At 44.4% G+C, this 17,680-nt stretch overlaps 1 protein-coding gene across 1 annotated transcript in view; it reads left to right on the top strand.

Annotated features, from left to right (window-relative positions):
- Gad1 (glutamate decarboxylase) overlaps positions 1-17,680 on the top strand; it is an 86,720-nt gene that overhangs the window by 33,741 nt on the left and 35,299 nt on the right. Inside the window, exon 2 of the mRNA XM_084606050.1 lies at positions 1,378-1,611. Within this exon, the coding sequence (XP_084462176.1) occupies positions 1,378-1,611 (234 nt within the window). The remainder of the gene's footprint in view (positions 1-1,377; positions 1,612-17,680) is intronic.

Consider the following 17,680-nt stretch of genomic DNA (forward strand, 5'->3'; position numbering starts at 1 on the left):
GTCGAGTTGAATATGGTTCAGTTTGAAGGTAGCGCAAAAACGAGGACCAAGAGTAGAAGGACACAACACGAGAGCTTTTTTTTTTTCGCAACTTAACTTTTTATTGGAATACACGGAATAAATACCCATCTCACAATACTAAAACAGAAGAAAACAAACATGTTAGCATCAAGAACAGGAAAAGGTTTGGGCACGATACAGCTGGTGGGAGTGCTTATTAACTAAGGTAAGATACTAAAGCAAAAGCAAAGAGCCTCATAATCACGAAAGCAAACAAGAGTTACAAAAAAAAAAGTGAAGGAAGCGACTAGAGAGATTAGTTCCATGTGTGGTCTAGACATTGCAGTTCTTTTTGTTTTAGAGCAATGAACTCGTGCTGTGTCCTTCGTGCTCTGTCCGTAGCTCGTGTTGTGTCCTTCTACGCTTGGTCCTCGTTTTTTGCGCTACCTTAAAAATGAGAAAATGTTCTGTTGGTAACTAAATAATGTTAATAATTACGCATACATAATGTTTACGAAGTAACGTTAGCCATGGGCCTCAGCAAAATCAAAGAGAGAACTGCTCATTGGGGGTACGCAGGAATAAAATAGCAGCAGTATTGTCCACTGCCGCCTACGTCAAATGTTAGCGAACTTTGAGCTTATCTAATAGACAAAATTTTAACCACTATAGATTCACGACAATTTTATTGAGGAATTTTTAATGTAAACAATATAAATTGCCGTAATTTATATTGTAAAGGTTTTAAAGGTTGTCTTTTTTTTTTTTTTGCGCTACGAATATAAAGAGTCGTGCGATGTACCAACTTCAGGAACACCGCGTGTATTAGCAAAAACAGCGCTATCCGTTTTTTGGGAGAGCTCTTACACCGGTACCGAGTTAGAAAAAATTACAATTTCTTTGCCGAAAACGTCTCCACCAGAGTGACGCTTGAGCAACATTTAAATACGATACGTAACCGATATTGCATACTAAATTCCAGAAGCGGCAACTATCAGCGCGCAAACTACCTTCCTCTTAATAGCGCAGCGTAGAAAAGAATGAAAAGAAACAGACACTGATGAAGCAGAACGGCAACAGACATCACGGGCACATGGAATGTGTGCCCCTGTTCTCCTGTTACGCAAAGAAAATATATATTTTGTTGCTTATTTTTTTTCTCTTAGCCATGTGGTGCACCCGGACTAACCCTCTGTAAAGGGCGCATACGTAATTGTTATCACCATTAAAGTTCGTGGACGCTGCATTATTAGTCTGTTAATTGTTCCCAATGATTGATTGATTGATTGATTGATTGAACGAATGAATGAATTAAATAATTATTTATTTAAATTAATTAATATGTCATTCATACATTCTCCCTCTGTACGTGCGCAGACTTGTACCCGTTCCGGGATGATTCCGGTCCGACACGTGAGTTCCTGCTTCGCGTGTTCGACATCCTGTGGGCCTACGTGGAGCAGCAGCAGGACCGCTCGAGCAAGATACTCGACTTCCACATGCCCGAGGAGCTGATGCAGATACTCGACCTCGACCTGCCCCAAGAACCGCAGCCACTGCAGCGCATACTCGGAGACTGCGCCCAGGCACTCAAGTACCAAGTGCGCACAGGTACGCTTCTTCACCCGCACGCTTTCCTTTTCATGATTGCAAAACAACAAGAGGCTCAATACTCCTTGAGTACTCAACTCTGTTCACAGTTCAGCAGCGCTCGCTCCTCACGGCAAACTTCTTGAACCTCTACGCGGTCACCTGAAGTGTGGCTTCTAAAGCTGTCACCTCTTTCTGGCTGAACTGTGACGGCGGCAATAATTACAGAAAAATGGGCGGTTCGAAATTATTATACATGTTTTTTGAAGTGTTTCTGGAAAATATTATATTGATTTCAAATTTAGCTCAAATGCTGATTTGTGTTCGTATAATTGCATATAATTAAATATTGTGAGTACCTGCCGCAACAAAGTAAAAATGAATCGCTCACTCTTCTCGCACGCGTCCTGTAAGAAGCAGCACAAATACGAAAGCTATATTTTTCAGTGCTGTATTCTAGAGTCTGCTGATTTTTTCATGAGCTGCTAATGTAATCTGTCAAACATCCCTGTCCGTAGGATGTTTGTAGGTACTTAATAAACCTTAAACATTCACGTACTCACCGTGGTTAGGTCCAGGTAGGAAGGGAGTGATACATAGGAAAAAAACAAAAACAAAAAATGCAGCAACATAAAACATGGCTAACGAAAATAGCTGGAAATTTAAAGGGTTGATAAGGCTGGATTAATGAGTTTCAATCGTTTATAGTGAGCTAAAGAAAGGAAAGCTTCTACAGATCGTCCCGTGCAAAATACGATGTTAAGGATCGAAGCTTTGTTACAGCTATAGCGTCGTGTGCTTTATGTCGGTATCCGGGAAAATAATGCGTAACGTCGTCTCGGTTTATTGCTAATATATAATGAATGAAAATCGTGACGAGAATTTCGCTTCCTCAGCTGTAACAGGTAAAAACCTTGAGCATGTATCAATTCTGACAGGAAGTCAATGGGTGGAAATTTTGATTATGTAAATGTAATCGTTTTTACCTATACTGTTTGTTATGCCGGGCTCGATATACAGATCCCAAACTATGCAAATATATTGAGCTTATGCAGTTATAAGCTACGTCTATAATAGTAGGATAGATTAGGACGTTAGGTTTAGCTGGGGCGTTCTTAAGCTGTACTAATAGACGTTATGCAAAATGAATGAATAAACAAATATTCTGTGTATGAGTTCCAACTAAGGTTGATACTGAGCGTTACACCTAAATAGTTTACGGACGACACTTCGGCAATGATGAGGATTCTAGTCTATATACGCGTACATACTCTAGTCGGTTTTCATTGCGATAGCAATACTACCAAGTTTCGGCCTATCGCGTAGCCCCGGGAAGGGCCACATTTGACCTTGAACAGCCCCTATTTCAATGCGAATTTTATGAATACGCGGCACCGTGGTCCTCGCAGAGAAGGCAGTGAGCCGAGGGAACTCGGCAGATACTGCGCCGTCTGTCAACTATTGTAGTTCTTCGCACTAGGGAGCCGAATGAATGTGGTCCCTTTGCCATACCGCCTGGTTAGGACCTTGTAACGCGCTAAGGCGGCACCGTCGGCCGGTGTCGCAATTTCTACGTCTCGCACGAAAGGCTATTTCGTAGCTAGAGCACCCACAGCTCTGAAAAAGTTATTTGTTGTCCGCTAAAGCGTATATTCCACCGGCTGACGCGAAAACGATGAACAGTTTAAGACACATGTCTGAAGCCACACCGCTGTTTTTAATAGTGCTTAGGAGGACTCGGACATCAGAAATGCCAGGCCTGAAAGATAGTAGTAACTTCGTGACACCCGGCGTTTAATGCGCCTGTATATGTCAAAGCAGGCCCCAGAACAGTTTTCAGAATGATGGGATTGAGTTCTTTTAACCCCGAAGGAGCTTGTAAGCCAAAAATCTACGTTCGGTATCAGTGTACTTTATGAAAACTTTCATTTAAGCGTTGGTCTAAAGTTCCTAGGCCACACTGCCTGTTTCTGAGCCACGCTGAGGGCATTTCCGAGATCCCCGGAACTCAGAATTTGTGTCGGTGGTAGGAGAAGGTACGTTCCCACCTCTAAAAACTTTTGTGACTTTATAGTTGCATTGAGTGCCTGATCATATGCTTAAATTCAGACCCTGTGGCATGGGAACTTTTTGCCGACATACTATGCCCATTCATTCTCCGTTAACATAAAACTTAAGGTGACAAGTGTTCCCAAAATATCCGTGATGACTGACAATCTCAAGTTGGTCCTAATCATTTCAGCAACTTCTCTGTGAGGAAGAGGAGGTGTTCGGTGGGGTATATTCCGGGCGAGTCTGACGTTGGCGATAAAGGTCTCCCATTTCACTTTGTAGTGGCCGCGAGAAGGATGAATTTGGCTCATAATTACGCGAGGTATCCTTGAAAGCTGTCCTCAAAAAGGCGTACATAAGCCTTTCCCTACCTTCGTGTACTTTCCAAAACGCTGCGCCATTCTTTCGGTTCTAGCCAAATGTGGCAAGCTTCATCAGTGGTATGGCAGGAGACAAGGGCAGAAAAGGGCTGCTTCGGAATTTTCTCGCGAAGTTCTTCTAGGCTGTTCTAGAGAGCCGTGATTGATAGACAATTGACAACGTCATCTACAGAGAAATGACGAGTTCTCAGAATGCCACGGGGCGGTTGGGCTCAAAATTGAAAAGGTGCAGGCATCAACCTGGATGAGATCGGCACAATGAAAGCGATGGCTAATTTATTGACTGAAATGCTAGAAAATACCGTGATTCCCTGAGACAGCCCTGAATTGAACCATGCGAGCCTTGCCGCTAGGCGGGGCTCGATTCGACTGCTCTTCGTTTTTGTCGTCGGCCGCGGCTGGTGCCGCTCGTGCTGGGTGAGACCCTTAATTGTGCTGATACAAAGGATACAAATGTAAACAAAAATCGAAAGCGAGCCAGCTCTATAATTTGAGTGTCACTTAAGGCGAAGTAAAGACCCTTTTGAGCAATAACGCTAGAAATAGACTTATTCAAGTACTGCATAAGCATTTACATAAAAACTACAGCTATAATAAACTATATAAATACTGTAAAACAGTATTACCATATTGTAAACACCTGATTCGTGTTCCTAAACAAGAATGGTATGACCACGACACACATAAAAAAGAACAATCATTTGCCTTTAGTGATAACTTAAGACGCAAGGGAACAGAAGAATAGCAGGCTTCGAATAGCTTTAGTAAAAAGTCTTAAATTCAAAAAGCCTGCCCTGTAGTGTATTGCTTATAGCATTCCTGAAGCCATAAATATCTTGTGTCCCAAGCTCTCAATCGTTATCATCTGTATCACAAGGCTAACTACATCCACTGCAAGGCAAAATCATCTTGCATCTTGAATGTTTCCGTTACGTGGCTGAAAACCTGACCTTGTGGTCTGAAGACATTTGACCGACAATGTGCATTAATTTCTACAGGTGTACAAACTTGTGACTAATATTTCAGGCGTTAGCGGTTATTTATTTCCTTGTTATTTTTTTTTTTCTTTTTGTGCTCTGTCAATCGCAATGAAGCTCTGTTTCGCGTTTTTCCGACGGCAGAAAATAACAGGGAGCATATAGACGCACTCAGTTTGCCAGGCATTTCGTTCCGCAGCAGCGGAAGTAGGGGTTTTGCATCTACTGCACACAGAAAGGGAGGGTCGAAAGATGCGCCCGCGTGGCTCCTGCCGCATCAGAGCCTGGCAGCAGGCAGATCAGGGACACGCGCCAGAAGGAATAATATTTGTGTCGGCAGTGAGCAGGGGTCTCTTGGACAATGGCGAAGGGAGAAAGACTGCTACAGACGGGGAGCAATAGCGCGCCAAACCGCGCGTCGTCGCTTTGTCACCCTAGCCCCCTCCTCGACATTCCCGATTCTCTCCGAGGGAAAGGATGCAGACGGCTGGAGAGAGCCAGAGAGTGTCCGTGAAATTGAAGCGAGTGGAAAAGTGGTGCAGATGCGCGGGCGATGGCACGCGCCGGTTTGAGGCGGCAGCGCAGGCACGCGGAGGGGAAAGAAAATTGGGATATTGGCCCTCGACTCCCTCGCTCCCTACTCCCGCTCCGCCATCGCGATCGTCTGCGGCGCATCCACAGATGAAAGACCAGCCAGCGTGGCGACAGTGGCGTCTACGCTCACGATGCAAAGGAGGCGCTCGTTCGCTCGGCGCTAACGCCAAGTGCGCAGCGACGGATTGCGTCGCAGGCGCTCTGTTATTGCATTCCGCGAAAGCTCTCTCGAAAGAGCTCTCAAAGGAAGCGGCTATTGTCCCATTCGCGTCGGCGGTGAAGTCCTAGAAAGTGAAAAGGAACAGAGGAACGAAAGTTCGCACTGTGAACGAATGCCGGGAGTATATGAATGCCACACTGTTGAAACTTTCTGTGCACTGGCTAGCATTATATAGGAGATATTTAGTTCGGTAGAGACGTTTTAGCACAAGCGTATGCCGGATCAAATTATCCGATAGAGCCAAGCGAGCGCCCACATTGCCACAGTTCTGCAGCTTCGCGTACTAACTAGGCACAAGCGTATGCTTCTCAGCTATTGTAAAACCGTTTGTTATTAGCGTGGATTGCTTCGCAGCCTGTAAGCTTCGGTGTTGTACTCTGTTACGACCGTGCATCCGCATTTGCGCGCTCTATTGTTCGCCTGTGGGCATGGATAAGTGCTGTGGATATGTGGTGATGGTCCAATGGCTCTAAGTGAGCCTGTTTCCAGGAATCCTGTTTTGTAAGCCTGTTTTGCTTTGTGGACACCCTGCAAATGCCAAATTGACCCTGTCAAGAGAACCTCTGGAAAAACACAAAGAAACGTCCCCCTGCGGGAAATAGCAGGAAGTGCTTTCTTTCTTTTGTTCACCCTTCCAGTCGAGAAGTGCTATCCTCCAGTGATGAATGACTCCTATCCAAAGGAGACGACAGAGTGACATGTCCGCTGACGTGCAGGACAAGAAAGGAGCATGACGCATACGGCCATTAAATGATTTCCCGGGAATGCAGGAAAGATTTGCAATTGTCGAAAACGGACAATGCTGGGAGCGTATGCGGCGCCCACGTGCACTTGGGTTTCTGAGAAGTAAATCCACTTGCCGGAACCAGCTGCCTATCGATTCTTGACTGAAGAATAGAAATGTACCTCCTCGCCGCTCCCAAGCTTTTCCCGCCAAGTGACCAGGCTCAACGAAACAATGCCGGGCCAGTCAGTGCTTCAGACCATCAGTGCAGTGATGTGTTCGATTGGATGCCGATATCTGAGGGGCGTGCCCTGGATTTGGTTGGTCAGCATCTTCAGAGAGGGGCTGGACATAGGGGGTTTTAAGGACGCTGCAGAGCACGAAATGTCGCTCTGGGCCCTGGGTAAACGGCTCATCCAGTCGCTTCTCGCTATGAACTCTTAACGCTTGCCATTTTGCTGATGTACCCTTCTTTTTCGTGTAAATAATCATGTAAATAAGCTTTCTCAAAGTGCCATTAAACCTGCTTGTACATATTTCACCAACTTCGAAGATTCAACCCGGAGCCTCGGCACGCTACCAAGTGAAGGCCGGGTCGACTTAGCCCCAGCGTCACGACAACTCGCTGATGCTTGTTAATTTTCTGAAGCTCATTGAAAAACGGACACCTTGCCATTTGTTTAAAGGAAGTTTTCAAAACTGTGCTTCTACAAGCCCTTGGATATTACTCAGTACCAGAGGCATAAATATTTATTTGAGAGCAGTTTCCTTATTAATATAACAATCAGACTTTCTATACCTAAGTCAGCCGAAATCAAGGATTACATTCGACAGGACTACATTGCCCACATGAAACAAGTCATTGTACTCATCCGGAAAGCTTTGCTTTTTTTTTTTTTTTTACGATTACATTTTGTTCGCGGATTGTATTTCTCGGCGCTAGAATGAGGAGGAACATACTCTTAAACTTCCCGCAACATTCCAGCGCATGAGAAGATTGAGAACAGCACCTGAACCAAACAAACAAACAAAACAAAAAACGAGGCGAGGGGAGTACCGATAGCGCTTTACTAAAGTCAGTTTTTCATTTTTTTTTTCTACAGCTGCAATTTGGCAGTAACACGCTTCTATGTGTTCGAAATAAGGGCCAGATTAATATAAAGGTATCTAAGCTGACACTGCATCTACAGTTCAGTGATCTCAAAAAGCCATTGAATATTACAAAGTGCGCGTTCTCAGAGTACAACTTGAGCTCACCTGCTTCTTTGTTGGCAAAAAAGGTATAATTTTAAACTCCAAGCAAAGTGCATTTCTCAGATGGAAAGAATTCCTATTTTTCTCCAAACGAAATCTCCCAAAATGCTTAGCCTGTAATCCGCAAGGTGAAGGTTTGATCTACACGCTGGTATAGGTCATCTTAAAACCTATTTAGTAATGTACTAAAAAAAAAAAGAAACTTCAAGGTTACATTCCGGAATGGTGAAACAATTTTATTAATATACCCTCTTTTAACTACTAACACTTAAATTTAATGTCGTGTGGCGGCTATCTGCTACGGTTCAGAATTAGATTCAAAGTATATGCAGCGTTCTGTAATGGTCTTTCAGGGCAGCTTAATGGTGCTCAAGAAATCCGTTGAATCAGTTCGACCGAAATGTGTTTTGATGAACGGTTCATCTCTTATTGGAATGAGGGAAAGAAGAAATGGTATCACGGACGCGCAATTCCGATATTTCAACGGTTGGGTCCCACAATTTCTTTCTCCTCACTGGTTGCCTGTCAGCGAGTTCAACGGTACTTGCGATTTAAAAGTGTCTATGAACGCAACCTAAAGAGAACACACTAATGGAAAGCGGAAAACGAATATGGTGAAGAAAATTGCATTCTGTGAGCATTGTCACACCCCATCATTTGATGCCTCCTCCCGGCTGTGTTCACTGCTGGTTTTCCGGGTACTTCGGTTCAAAAACTTCACAAAATTGCAACGTACAAAGAACACTCCCGCAGGGAATATGTAAGCAATTTATTTGACAGTTGTAAACTGTAAAAAAAAAAAAAGAACGATGGGGTACCGAAAAAATATGGCAAGAAGTTGATTTGAACCAATTTGCCCCCCCCCCCCCCCCCCCTCCCCCAATTTGTTCTCCTGTGATGTATTGTTCCCCAATTTGCTTCCCTTGATGTAGTGTTAATCAGTTACGTCCCAGAAAAGAATTGAATGACGGGGTTTCATTGCGCTCTTGTTTGTTTTAACAATATTTCTGCTATTTTTCGCAAAGTGACGCTTCTCAGAGGACCCTATCATTGAGGGAACGGAATCATGAGTCACGCATGTCGTGAAGGTTCTTAATAAAGAGACGATTTAAGCAACAAAAAACGTTTTCATTAGAACCAATTGTAATTTTTGCACCTAAATCCGCCACATTTGTCGAGCGCATGCACTACTCCTGTATTCAGCAAAATTTGAGCTACTTCCGCTCACTCTACTCAGTCAAGCATTCGATCTGTCTTCGCGGCGTCACATTCTCATCTGAAACAAGTTATTCGTTTACGTCAGTAAAACAAAATCAAGACATCCGCTTCTTACAAGCGTCGCATGTGACATCACGTGAAAGGCTGATCTTAAATTTATAATAGACTAGAAACAGTGATCTTGTAACTCAGCATAAGGCGCCAGTAAATGTTATCGGTAACCTGTTTTAATGGTGTCTCACACGGAATAAAAAGAATTGAGAATATGTAGGACGTAAAATCCAAAGTTCTCCGACCACAGCAGCAACTACAGCTGCTGATGTCATCGTGATGTTCTTGTTCGCCGTGTCACTCGTTAGACGCGCATCGCGTATTCTGACTGCACAAGTAACACTTGACTGCTGCAAACTACGAAAAGCTTGGAGCCTGCAACGCTATCAATCATCAACCGTCTAAGACTGTGGCTGGATGGTGCAAGTTTACGTCAGTTTCTTGCGTGTTGGGCACGATCTCTATCGAGGCTATAGCCATCTTGACCAGATTCCGCGTGAGTTTACAAAACTGAGCATAGACACCTTCCAGACCCTGCTTACCCTGAATTACAGCTCAAATGAAAACGCATAGCCTTATTTGGCCTCTGAGTGGACACAACTGCAAATAAATCACCTTGTCGCATCAAAATCACCGTTTCTGTCAATTTGTTACAAATACGAACTAAACAGACAATGAACGCGTTTAAGTTTTTACTAGACTATAACATGTCTGACATCAGTGTCACTGATTAAAGCTTTATCATTTGAAATATCTATAGGGGATTTTTTTTTTTTTTAAGTATCGGAGCTAAGGCAAAAGTTTGTTTTGGGATCTCGATCGTACCTTGTCAACAATAAAAAGCATCGCCATTTTTTATATATAGCTCGGCATAACTCGCGAGAAGTGAACAATACCAATGCGTTTTGAGGTATTTTGAAAGTAAACTTGAAGACATCTTGTATAGATGTCTGGTCTGAAATAAGAGAGATTGTGATTTTTTTCTTAGCGGTACGTTCTCTCATCCATGCACTATTAGCAGCTACCTCTTTCAGCTTCAGTGTTGATCGCCAAGCATCGAATGCATCCCGTTTCAAAACTGTGGCACAACAACAACAACAAAAAAAAAAAACTGGTAAATAATGAAATGTTTAAGGAATCGCTGTACATTACCGCCTCATGAGCCCAACTAACAAAAAAACAACTCGCATAAGAGCCTTGCGTGTTTGCCCAGAGCGCGATTATCAGTCGCGATAGTTGTCAAGAAATTCTCCAGCTGGTCGTAAAACGTGTTTGCGCGAAGTTGGTTTTGTATGTCATCAACGTCGCCATCGGACACGCCGCAAGACGCTCGCTATACCTCCAGCAGCCACAACGGAAAGATGGAGCATTGGGAAGGAAGAGTGGCGTGGTAAGGCTGCAGCCGTGACGCACGAAGCTCGCGGCGCCGCATTCCTGCGGCGCAGTCTGGCGCAGTGCGCATTCCGCCACCAGCACCACGTTGCGCAACGTGCGCTTCGGCAGAGCACAAAACGACGGGCAGGAAGGGACGCACGCACGAATCGGCAACAGCGTCAGCGGCACACTGACGTCAGCCGCCGGTCTGACTTGCGTAACGGATCCTGCTAACGCCGCCGGCGGGGATTGCGCTCGAAGCAGCCGGTGCCTGTTTCCATCGGCATGTTTTTCATTCCTTTCCCTTCATTTTTGCTTCCCCGATCCCCTCCCTCACCTCAGTCGCTAAACCTGGGGATGGGGGAGAAAGGCGTAGGGAGGGAAGGAACGTTTTTCCGCACGCGCGCTTTCCGGCGCGACGTTTGAAAGCCGAGCAAGACGGATGGTGTCGTCCCGTGAAGAGGAGCGACGCGTCCTCTCTTTCGCGGTCCACCGGGCGGGATAATCGGGCCTCTCCGGCGAGCAGCGATCGATGATCCTCTTGGACCAGCACGCTGGAACGTGGGCGGGTGCCTGGCGGGTGGCCCCGCCCACTTTTTTTCGGGAAAGGACTGCCCCCTCTGTGCAAGGGGCGAAGGGGATCCCCCTTCCCTCATCCGACTCCTCCGTTGGGTCGATCCCGCCCTCGCCGCCCACGATGACGGGTTGCTGCGGGAAGTTTTGCTTACGTGTGCCGTTTAGTTGTGATAATGGAAGCCGGTTAAGCAACGCGTTCCATGCAATACGGGGCGCTGCTAAAGTCGACACAGCAACATTGGCGACGGAATACGGGGATTTATTTGGACGCCTCGTACCACCTGCCAGCGCCGTAATCCGTTCGATTATTCAGTCGTCAATTTAGAACCATGCTGACATCAAAGATAACACACCTTGCTATGCACTGACTGTGCGACTCGAATTTTCTAGACAAAAATGAAAGGTAGTTCGCCTTTCTACTGCAACAACTTTTTTTATTCGCTCACTTTGCAATGCGGCGAAAGCTGGAGAGATTCTAAGGTTTCCATGAAAGTGTCTCGTTTTTCCTACTGATATATTAAAACAATCAAAGAATTCAAATCATCCACCTACGAAATTCACAAATAATCCTTGTGCGTGGACATCGAACCTAGGTGCGGAAAAAAAACGGTGGGTGTGTTTTAGACCAAAAATGGCCGAAAGCGGCAGTGCCGCTTTCACCGACTACACCATCGACTTTTGTAATTACAACTATTTAACCGTGAGGAACCAGCGTACACGAGATGTATAAAAACAATGTATAAAACTTGTTCCTAACAGCCCATCGTTAGGATCGTGGAGACTGAATTATATAACGCGACCCGATTAACCACTCGAACATGAGATCAAAAAGAAGAAAGAAGGGTGCATGACCTATATAGTTCGCGACAAGCAAAATTAGCAGGACACAATGGTTGCGAATTATTTCGAAAAGCATAGACCTGTGTGCATGCAAGTGTTATTTGGTGCGCCTTCACCGCAGTAAAACCTTATGTGAGGAAATGCACGCTTTACAGGAGTAAAACGAAATTTTCACGCGCCTGATAAAAGGGCAGAGGACCTTACAAATTACAAGACCGCGGATAACAAGACCCACTGCAAAGAAAGAAAGAAAGAAAGAAAGAAAGAAAGAAAGAAAGAAAGAAAGAAAGAAAGAAAGAAAGAAAGAAAGAAAGAAAGAAAGAAAGAAAGAAAGAAAGAAAGAAAGAAAGAAAGAAAGAAAGAAAGAAAGAAAGAAAGAAAGAAAGAAAGAAGTCATTGTTTTCTTGTGTTCAGTTTCGGTTCCTGTTTCACGGGCGGTGACGGATACACAATGTCTCATCAATAGAAGTACAGGGCGTTAGTAAAACTGGCATGTGATCGCTCGTCCGTCGTGGTCTGTATTTTCTGCAGCCAGCCTTGTCGTCGAGAGGGCTTCGCTATCGTCATCCTCATCTACTCACTCTTGGCGAGTGTAGGAGTTTTCGACGTCGATCGCTGAGCCGTAACCTTGTGTTCGAGAAAACGAAACCGCTCGCAGCGTTTTTGTGACTCCAGAGTCCGAGCTTTTGGATGTACAGCTATCCGTGCTTTGTCTTCATGATGAGACCGATTTAGCCAAGTAACACTTAACAAGTAACCGCTAACAACTAACACTACCACTCAAGCGCACGCCTTTAAGTATTCAAAATGTGCTCACCTTTTGTAACCACTCAAGTGGTAGTCGGCGGCAGTTTTGGGAGTTCATAGTAAAACAATCGTTGCGTAACCTGAGCAACATCCTATCTCTATTGTGAACGTCAAATATTGCCGTTAAATGCGCGGCGTCTCGTAGAGTGCGACGATTGCGTCGCATGCACCTGCTTTCTCGCATTATCTCGCCACTGGGGCGGATGAATGCCAAAAGTGCATGGCGTTCCAGACGCCTATACACAGGAACTCGCGATGAAGCCTATATATATAATGGATATCGAAGCACAAACGGTTAGCGTACACAAAAGCACAAAGGCGCGAGAAGGCACAGGAAACGACAAATCAGACATCTCGCATGACCTCAGAGCTCTTAATAATACGTCTTTCAGACACCACCTTGAAGCCGAAGTAATTTATATATTTGCTGACCGTGATGCTGCTCACGGGTTTTAGACATATTTCTCCGTTCTTGACTTCAGACCAGCCCTACCACAGCGCGCAGCCAATTTTTTTTTTTTGCTCAAAGCGGTGCTGTTATCAGCTAGTTCCTTCAAACATTAGACGGCGCTTATTCAGGTGAAATTAGGATTCTCAGTCTCGTAAATACTAAATTTAAAATACCTACAGCGATGTTCCTTTATAATAATTGAATTATCTTCCATAATTGTCTTCTTCCATCTTTATTCCCTGATCACCCTATCCCATGCAGAGTAGCATGTCAGCGAACATTAACGCCGGCTAAAATCTCTGTTTTCATTAAAGAGCCTTATCTCTCTCTCTCTCTCTCTCTCTCTCTCTCTCTCTCTCTCTCTCTCTCTTTTCTTCATAATATCAGTTTTCCTTGGTTTTCGGAAGCGTTCATATTAAACAATCAGATTCATATACTCTGTATCTATTGCACACTGTGACGATACTTGGAACTCCGGCATGGCTGGCCTTCTGGCTCCTTTTTTTTTTTTTACCTTTAACATGATCCTCAGCTGAGACTGCTAATTAGCAGTAGTAATGTCTACATTTCCATGAACACTAAGCAGTCTTCGTGCAGCACTAAAATTTGGTGTCCCTTCTCTTTTAAGCCAAGATATCATGCGTGGAAGATTGATGATTGATTGATGAGGGGAATGAAATTTGTTGTAGATGAGGGGAATGAAATTTGTTGTAGTAATTCCGGGTGGAAGGAATTGATCAACAATGTATGTCCAGAACGCAGAAGGCTTTAATTGTCAGTAAATGAATTATGGTGCAGTAAATATAAAGAGAAAACGCAACTGGCTTGAAATAAAAACAAATCATCTCGTTCACAAAAAAGTGCGATAAGGTGGAATTCTCGAAATAATACGTTCAGTATCTCTCGTGCTGGAAACTAAGAATATGTCCTTTTGATTCGCTTTCAGTAAACATATTCCTCTCTTGTATGGTGCTCCTAATAAAAGTATGCAGGTGGTGCCGAACATTTGTGTACACAGTGGCATATAATGTTCGTCTGAAACGTATTCGAATCTATTTTATTTCTTACACACAGGAACAAAGAACGCCAGCCTTAAACGCGTTCGCATTTGCGGTTCAGAGAGGTTGTGTGCCCATTTAGGTAAAAAAAAAGCTACTTTCACGAATGGTCGCATCGGTCGCATTTCAAAAAATTCAACTTTTAGGAGAAACGGTCTTCAATTCTACTTATATGATTGATGTGCGTCACTAAGCAAAGTAGAAGTTAGCCATATGACTATAAGGCGGGCCTCACGAGCCTTACCTGCGAAGAGCGTGTCACCTGCCAGTCACATTCGTCGCTTTGCTATAGTTCACACCAAAAATTCCTCTTGAGGGCTCTCAGGACCCCTTCCACTTAAGCCCTATCACCTCTTCCTCCCGTCTGAATGCGCAACGGATTTCCGCCTGCACCCCGCGTTGACATCGGCGCAGCTTTTGCGAACCATGTCTGGTGACGGCGGCGGACGTTGGTGGGAACCGTCGTGGCAACCGCGACTCACTGACGCAAGCTTTGCAAGGCCGTTTGCGTCAGGTGCGATTCGAAGGGCCAACGCCGCCTGCATTTTCAGTTCCCTTAAAACAAGAGAAAAGCAAGCACAAGTTAAAATAGAGGTAAGCGGCAAGAGCTACCCGCGACAATCCTTGACGCCGGCGCGGCCCTCGTAAGAGCTTTTCCTTGTAGCCTGCCGGTAGAGCGCCTGTACACTACCGCGTGGGAAACCTCGCAGGCCACGGCCCGTTGTTCTCCTCACGCAGAGTATATCCCCTTCCTTCTTCACCCCTCTTCTTGCTTCAGTGTCACTCGTCATTTTTCTTTTATCGCTTCTGTCGGTACAGTCGAAACGCGCGTCAAGCTTCTCACAGTGTATAGTTAATATAAAAACACATTGGTACTTTAACTATTACTCTTTGAAAAAAGGGCGTAAAAGTAAAAGCTTTCCGCTGAGGTTTGTCTTTTCATGAAAACGCCCCCACGGGTAGCAAAGTTCGTTTTTTCTTCCCTGCCCCCGAACGCGACTTTCACTTCAAGGGCTACCGCACTTACCACCTGCAGGCAGCTTCGCCTCACGTACTTCCAAGCCTACTACGCACGGTTGTCCTCTTAAATTGTTCATATTCAGCGGTAACAAAGTGATTAACAAACAACCATAGCTGCTTGCTTCAGCATAGTAAAAATCGTTAATATAACTTTATTGGCCTTTATCTACGAGTGTCCTGCAATGCACCTAAGTGACTTGGAATTTAGAAGCAAGATGACCTTCTTATAGTTTCTGGTAAGGTGCTAAGTAAAGCATGTAGACGCTGCAGCAACAAAACCATACTTCGCATCATCATAGTGTCTGCGGCTTCGTTTTGTAGTGTTTTAGAGCTCCGGAAAGATATTGACCTGAGCACATGAATGCCTTGCTACGCCGCATCCTAAAAATCATTAACGTCAGCAAGCGGCAGAACGTTTCTGGTAGACATTACCGTGGTCAGTATTGGTCATGCGGTCCTTTGTTTCTCTTATTGCGGCACCGCTAGCTTTCGCAAGGTCTCTCCGCAATCCGGTGACAATCACGCACACAAAGCTAGCTATCCGCGCCTTGCGCTAATTTTTTCGTCATCTGAATGGGCACACGGTTGCCTCGCGCTTCTCATTAAGGCTATCATCACCTGGTGCAACGTAAATGCAGGAAAAGAGGCAGTAAAACAGGTAGCAAAAAAGAGGCTATAATTTGTTGCTGTCTTTGGTTTCCTCGCTAGTGACAGCAGAAAACGGGAGTGATTGCACGAATCTGCGCTTGCTATAGCGCATGACGGCGAATGCTAGCGCGGCGTCGCCGCCATTTTTTCGACGCTCTTGAGGAATGAGCCCAATGCTTATTTATTTATTTCACTTTTTGACGGCAGACAAATCCAATGTCTGATTCAGGAACAGAAGCTAAAGACAATTAGGGCCTGGCGAGGCCCCTGTCTCTATGCAGTTCGGACTGATGCTGCATCGTATATTTAAATAATCTTTTTCTTAACAAGGCTAGGTATATACCGCAACGCTGTTCTACAATTACAAATGCGTTTCACACGTACAATAGCAAAAAACAACATACCACACATTACATGATAGCAGCTTAATTTCGATCACCATATGACAACTGTAACTGTCGTGTAATAGTACAAACAAACTAAGACGCATTGGATTTGTAGATTGTGAAAAACTTTACACATAACGTAAAATGAACACAAAAACAAGATCACAAAACAAGATCACAGAACAAAATCACAAAACAAGATCACAGAACAAGAACACAAAACAAAATCACAAAACAAGAACGCAAAACAAAATCACAAAACAAAATTACAAAACAGAATCACAAAACAAGATCACAAAACAAGATCACAAAACAAGATCACAAAACAAGATCACAAAACAAGATCACAAAACAAGATGCATAATAAACTTGCTGTGTTACACAAGGATTATTTTACAAAAGGAACGACGTTCATTTCTGTGTATATTTTATACCAGAAGACAACAATGTACCAATAATACGGCGTTTAAACACGCGTGCTGTACATTCAAATTTTAACATTCCTTGAAATTTATATAGGGTGGCAGGTATTTGATATGCCATTGTTTGCTTTCCATAATTTGTCCTTACTTTTGGTGAGCGGAGTTTTCGGTTGCTAAAAAGATATTGATCATTTTCAGTCTTTATTTTTGTGAAATTTCATTTGGTGTATTATTTGCAGCAGCTTTAAATAGTATAACTGATCGGCCCTTAGCATGCATGGCGACGATTGCATGAACGCTGAAACTGGGCTAGAGAGTCACTGTGTAGTCTTTTCGTTTCAATCTCACTTCGTCCTCAAAAGGATCGTTCTGAAGGTGCTGGTGCCAATGATCGGCAAGCTGGGCGCATGCATGCCGCGTCGGCATCATCGGGCCCAATTGGCGCGCAAACATTCTCAAAAATTTTATTCTCTGTGATGCTGTGACTTTAAAAAATGACGTCCACATCGATAGAACCTTTTCTGCGCACTGTGTCATTGTCATAATGAGAAAATTCATTTGCGGGAAATTTAACGTCATGGACATGTTTTGCAGCGTCACGGTAGCAAGCAACCCTGTCCAAATGACCACCACATGGGCTACTTTTCCGCACTAGACGTCATGGGACAAGCTTTATTTACGTCCCGTGCTGCAGCCCCCCCCCCCCCCCCCCCCCCCCTTCTTCCCATACCGTTACGCTCCGCCCTTAGCGACTGCGCAAAGCACATATAAATATAAAACTAACTTTCCTCAAAACCATTCCTTTGTTTAGGGCTACAAAACATGGGCAAACACGCAAGCATTCCTGCACATGGGGAAGTGCAGGTGTAGCACAAATTGCCCACATTTAAGCCTCTAATATTCCGCGGGACGGAAACCACATACGTGCGAAAAACACGATTGACAGAAGCATTCATACGAAATTCTACTGGTGGCCGGTATTGTCACGAGGCCTTTTCAAGTGCCCCGCTCTTCAAAGTTTTCTTTTTAAAAATCATT

The sequence above is a fragment of the Amblyomma maculatum genome, chromosome 6 (genome assembly GCF_055883805.1).
Source record: "Amblyomma maculatum isolate TAMU_Amacu chromosome 6, ASM5588380v1, whole genome shotgun sequence".
Classification (NCBI taxonomy): Eukaryota; Metazoa; Arthropoda; class Arachnida; order Ixodida; family Ixodidae; genus Amblyomma; species Amblyomma maculatum.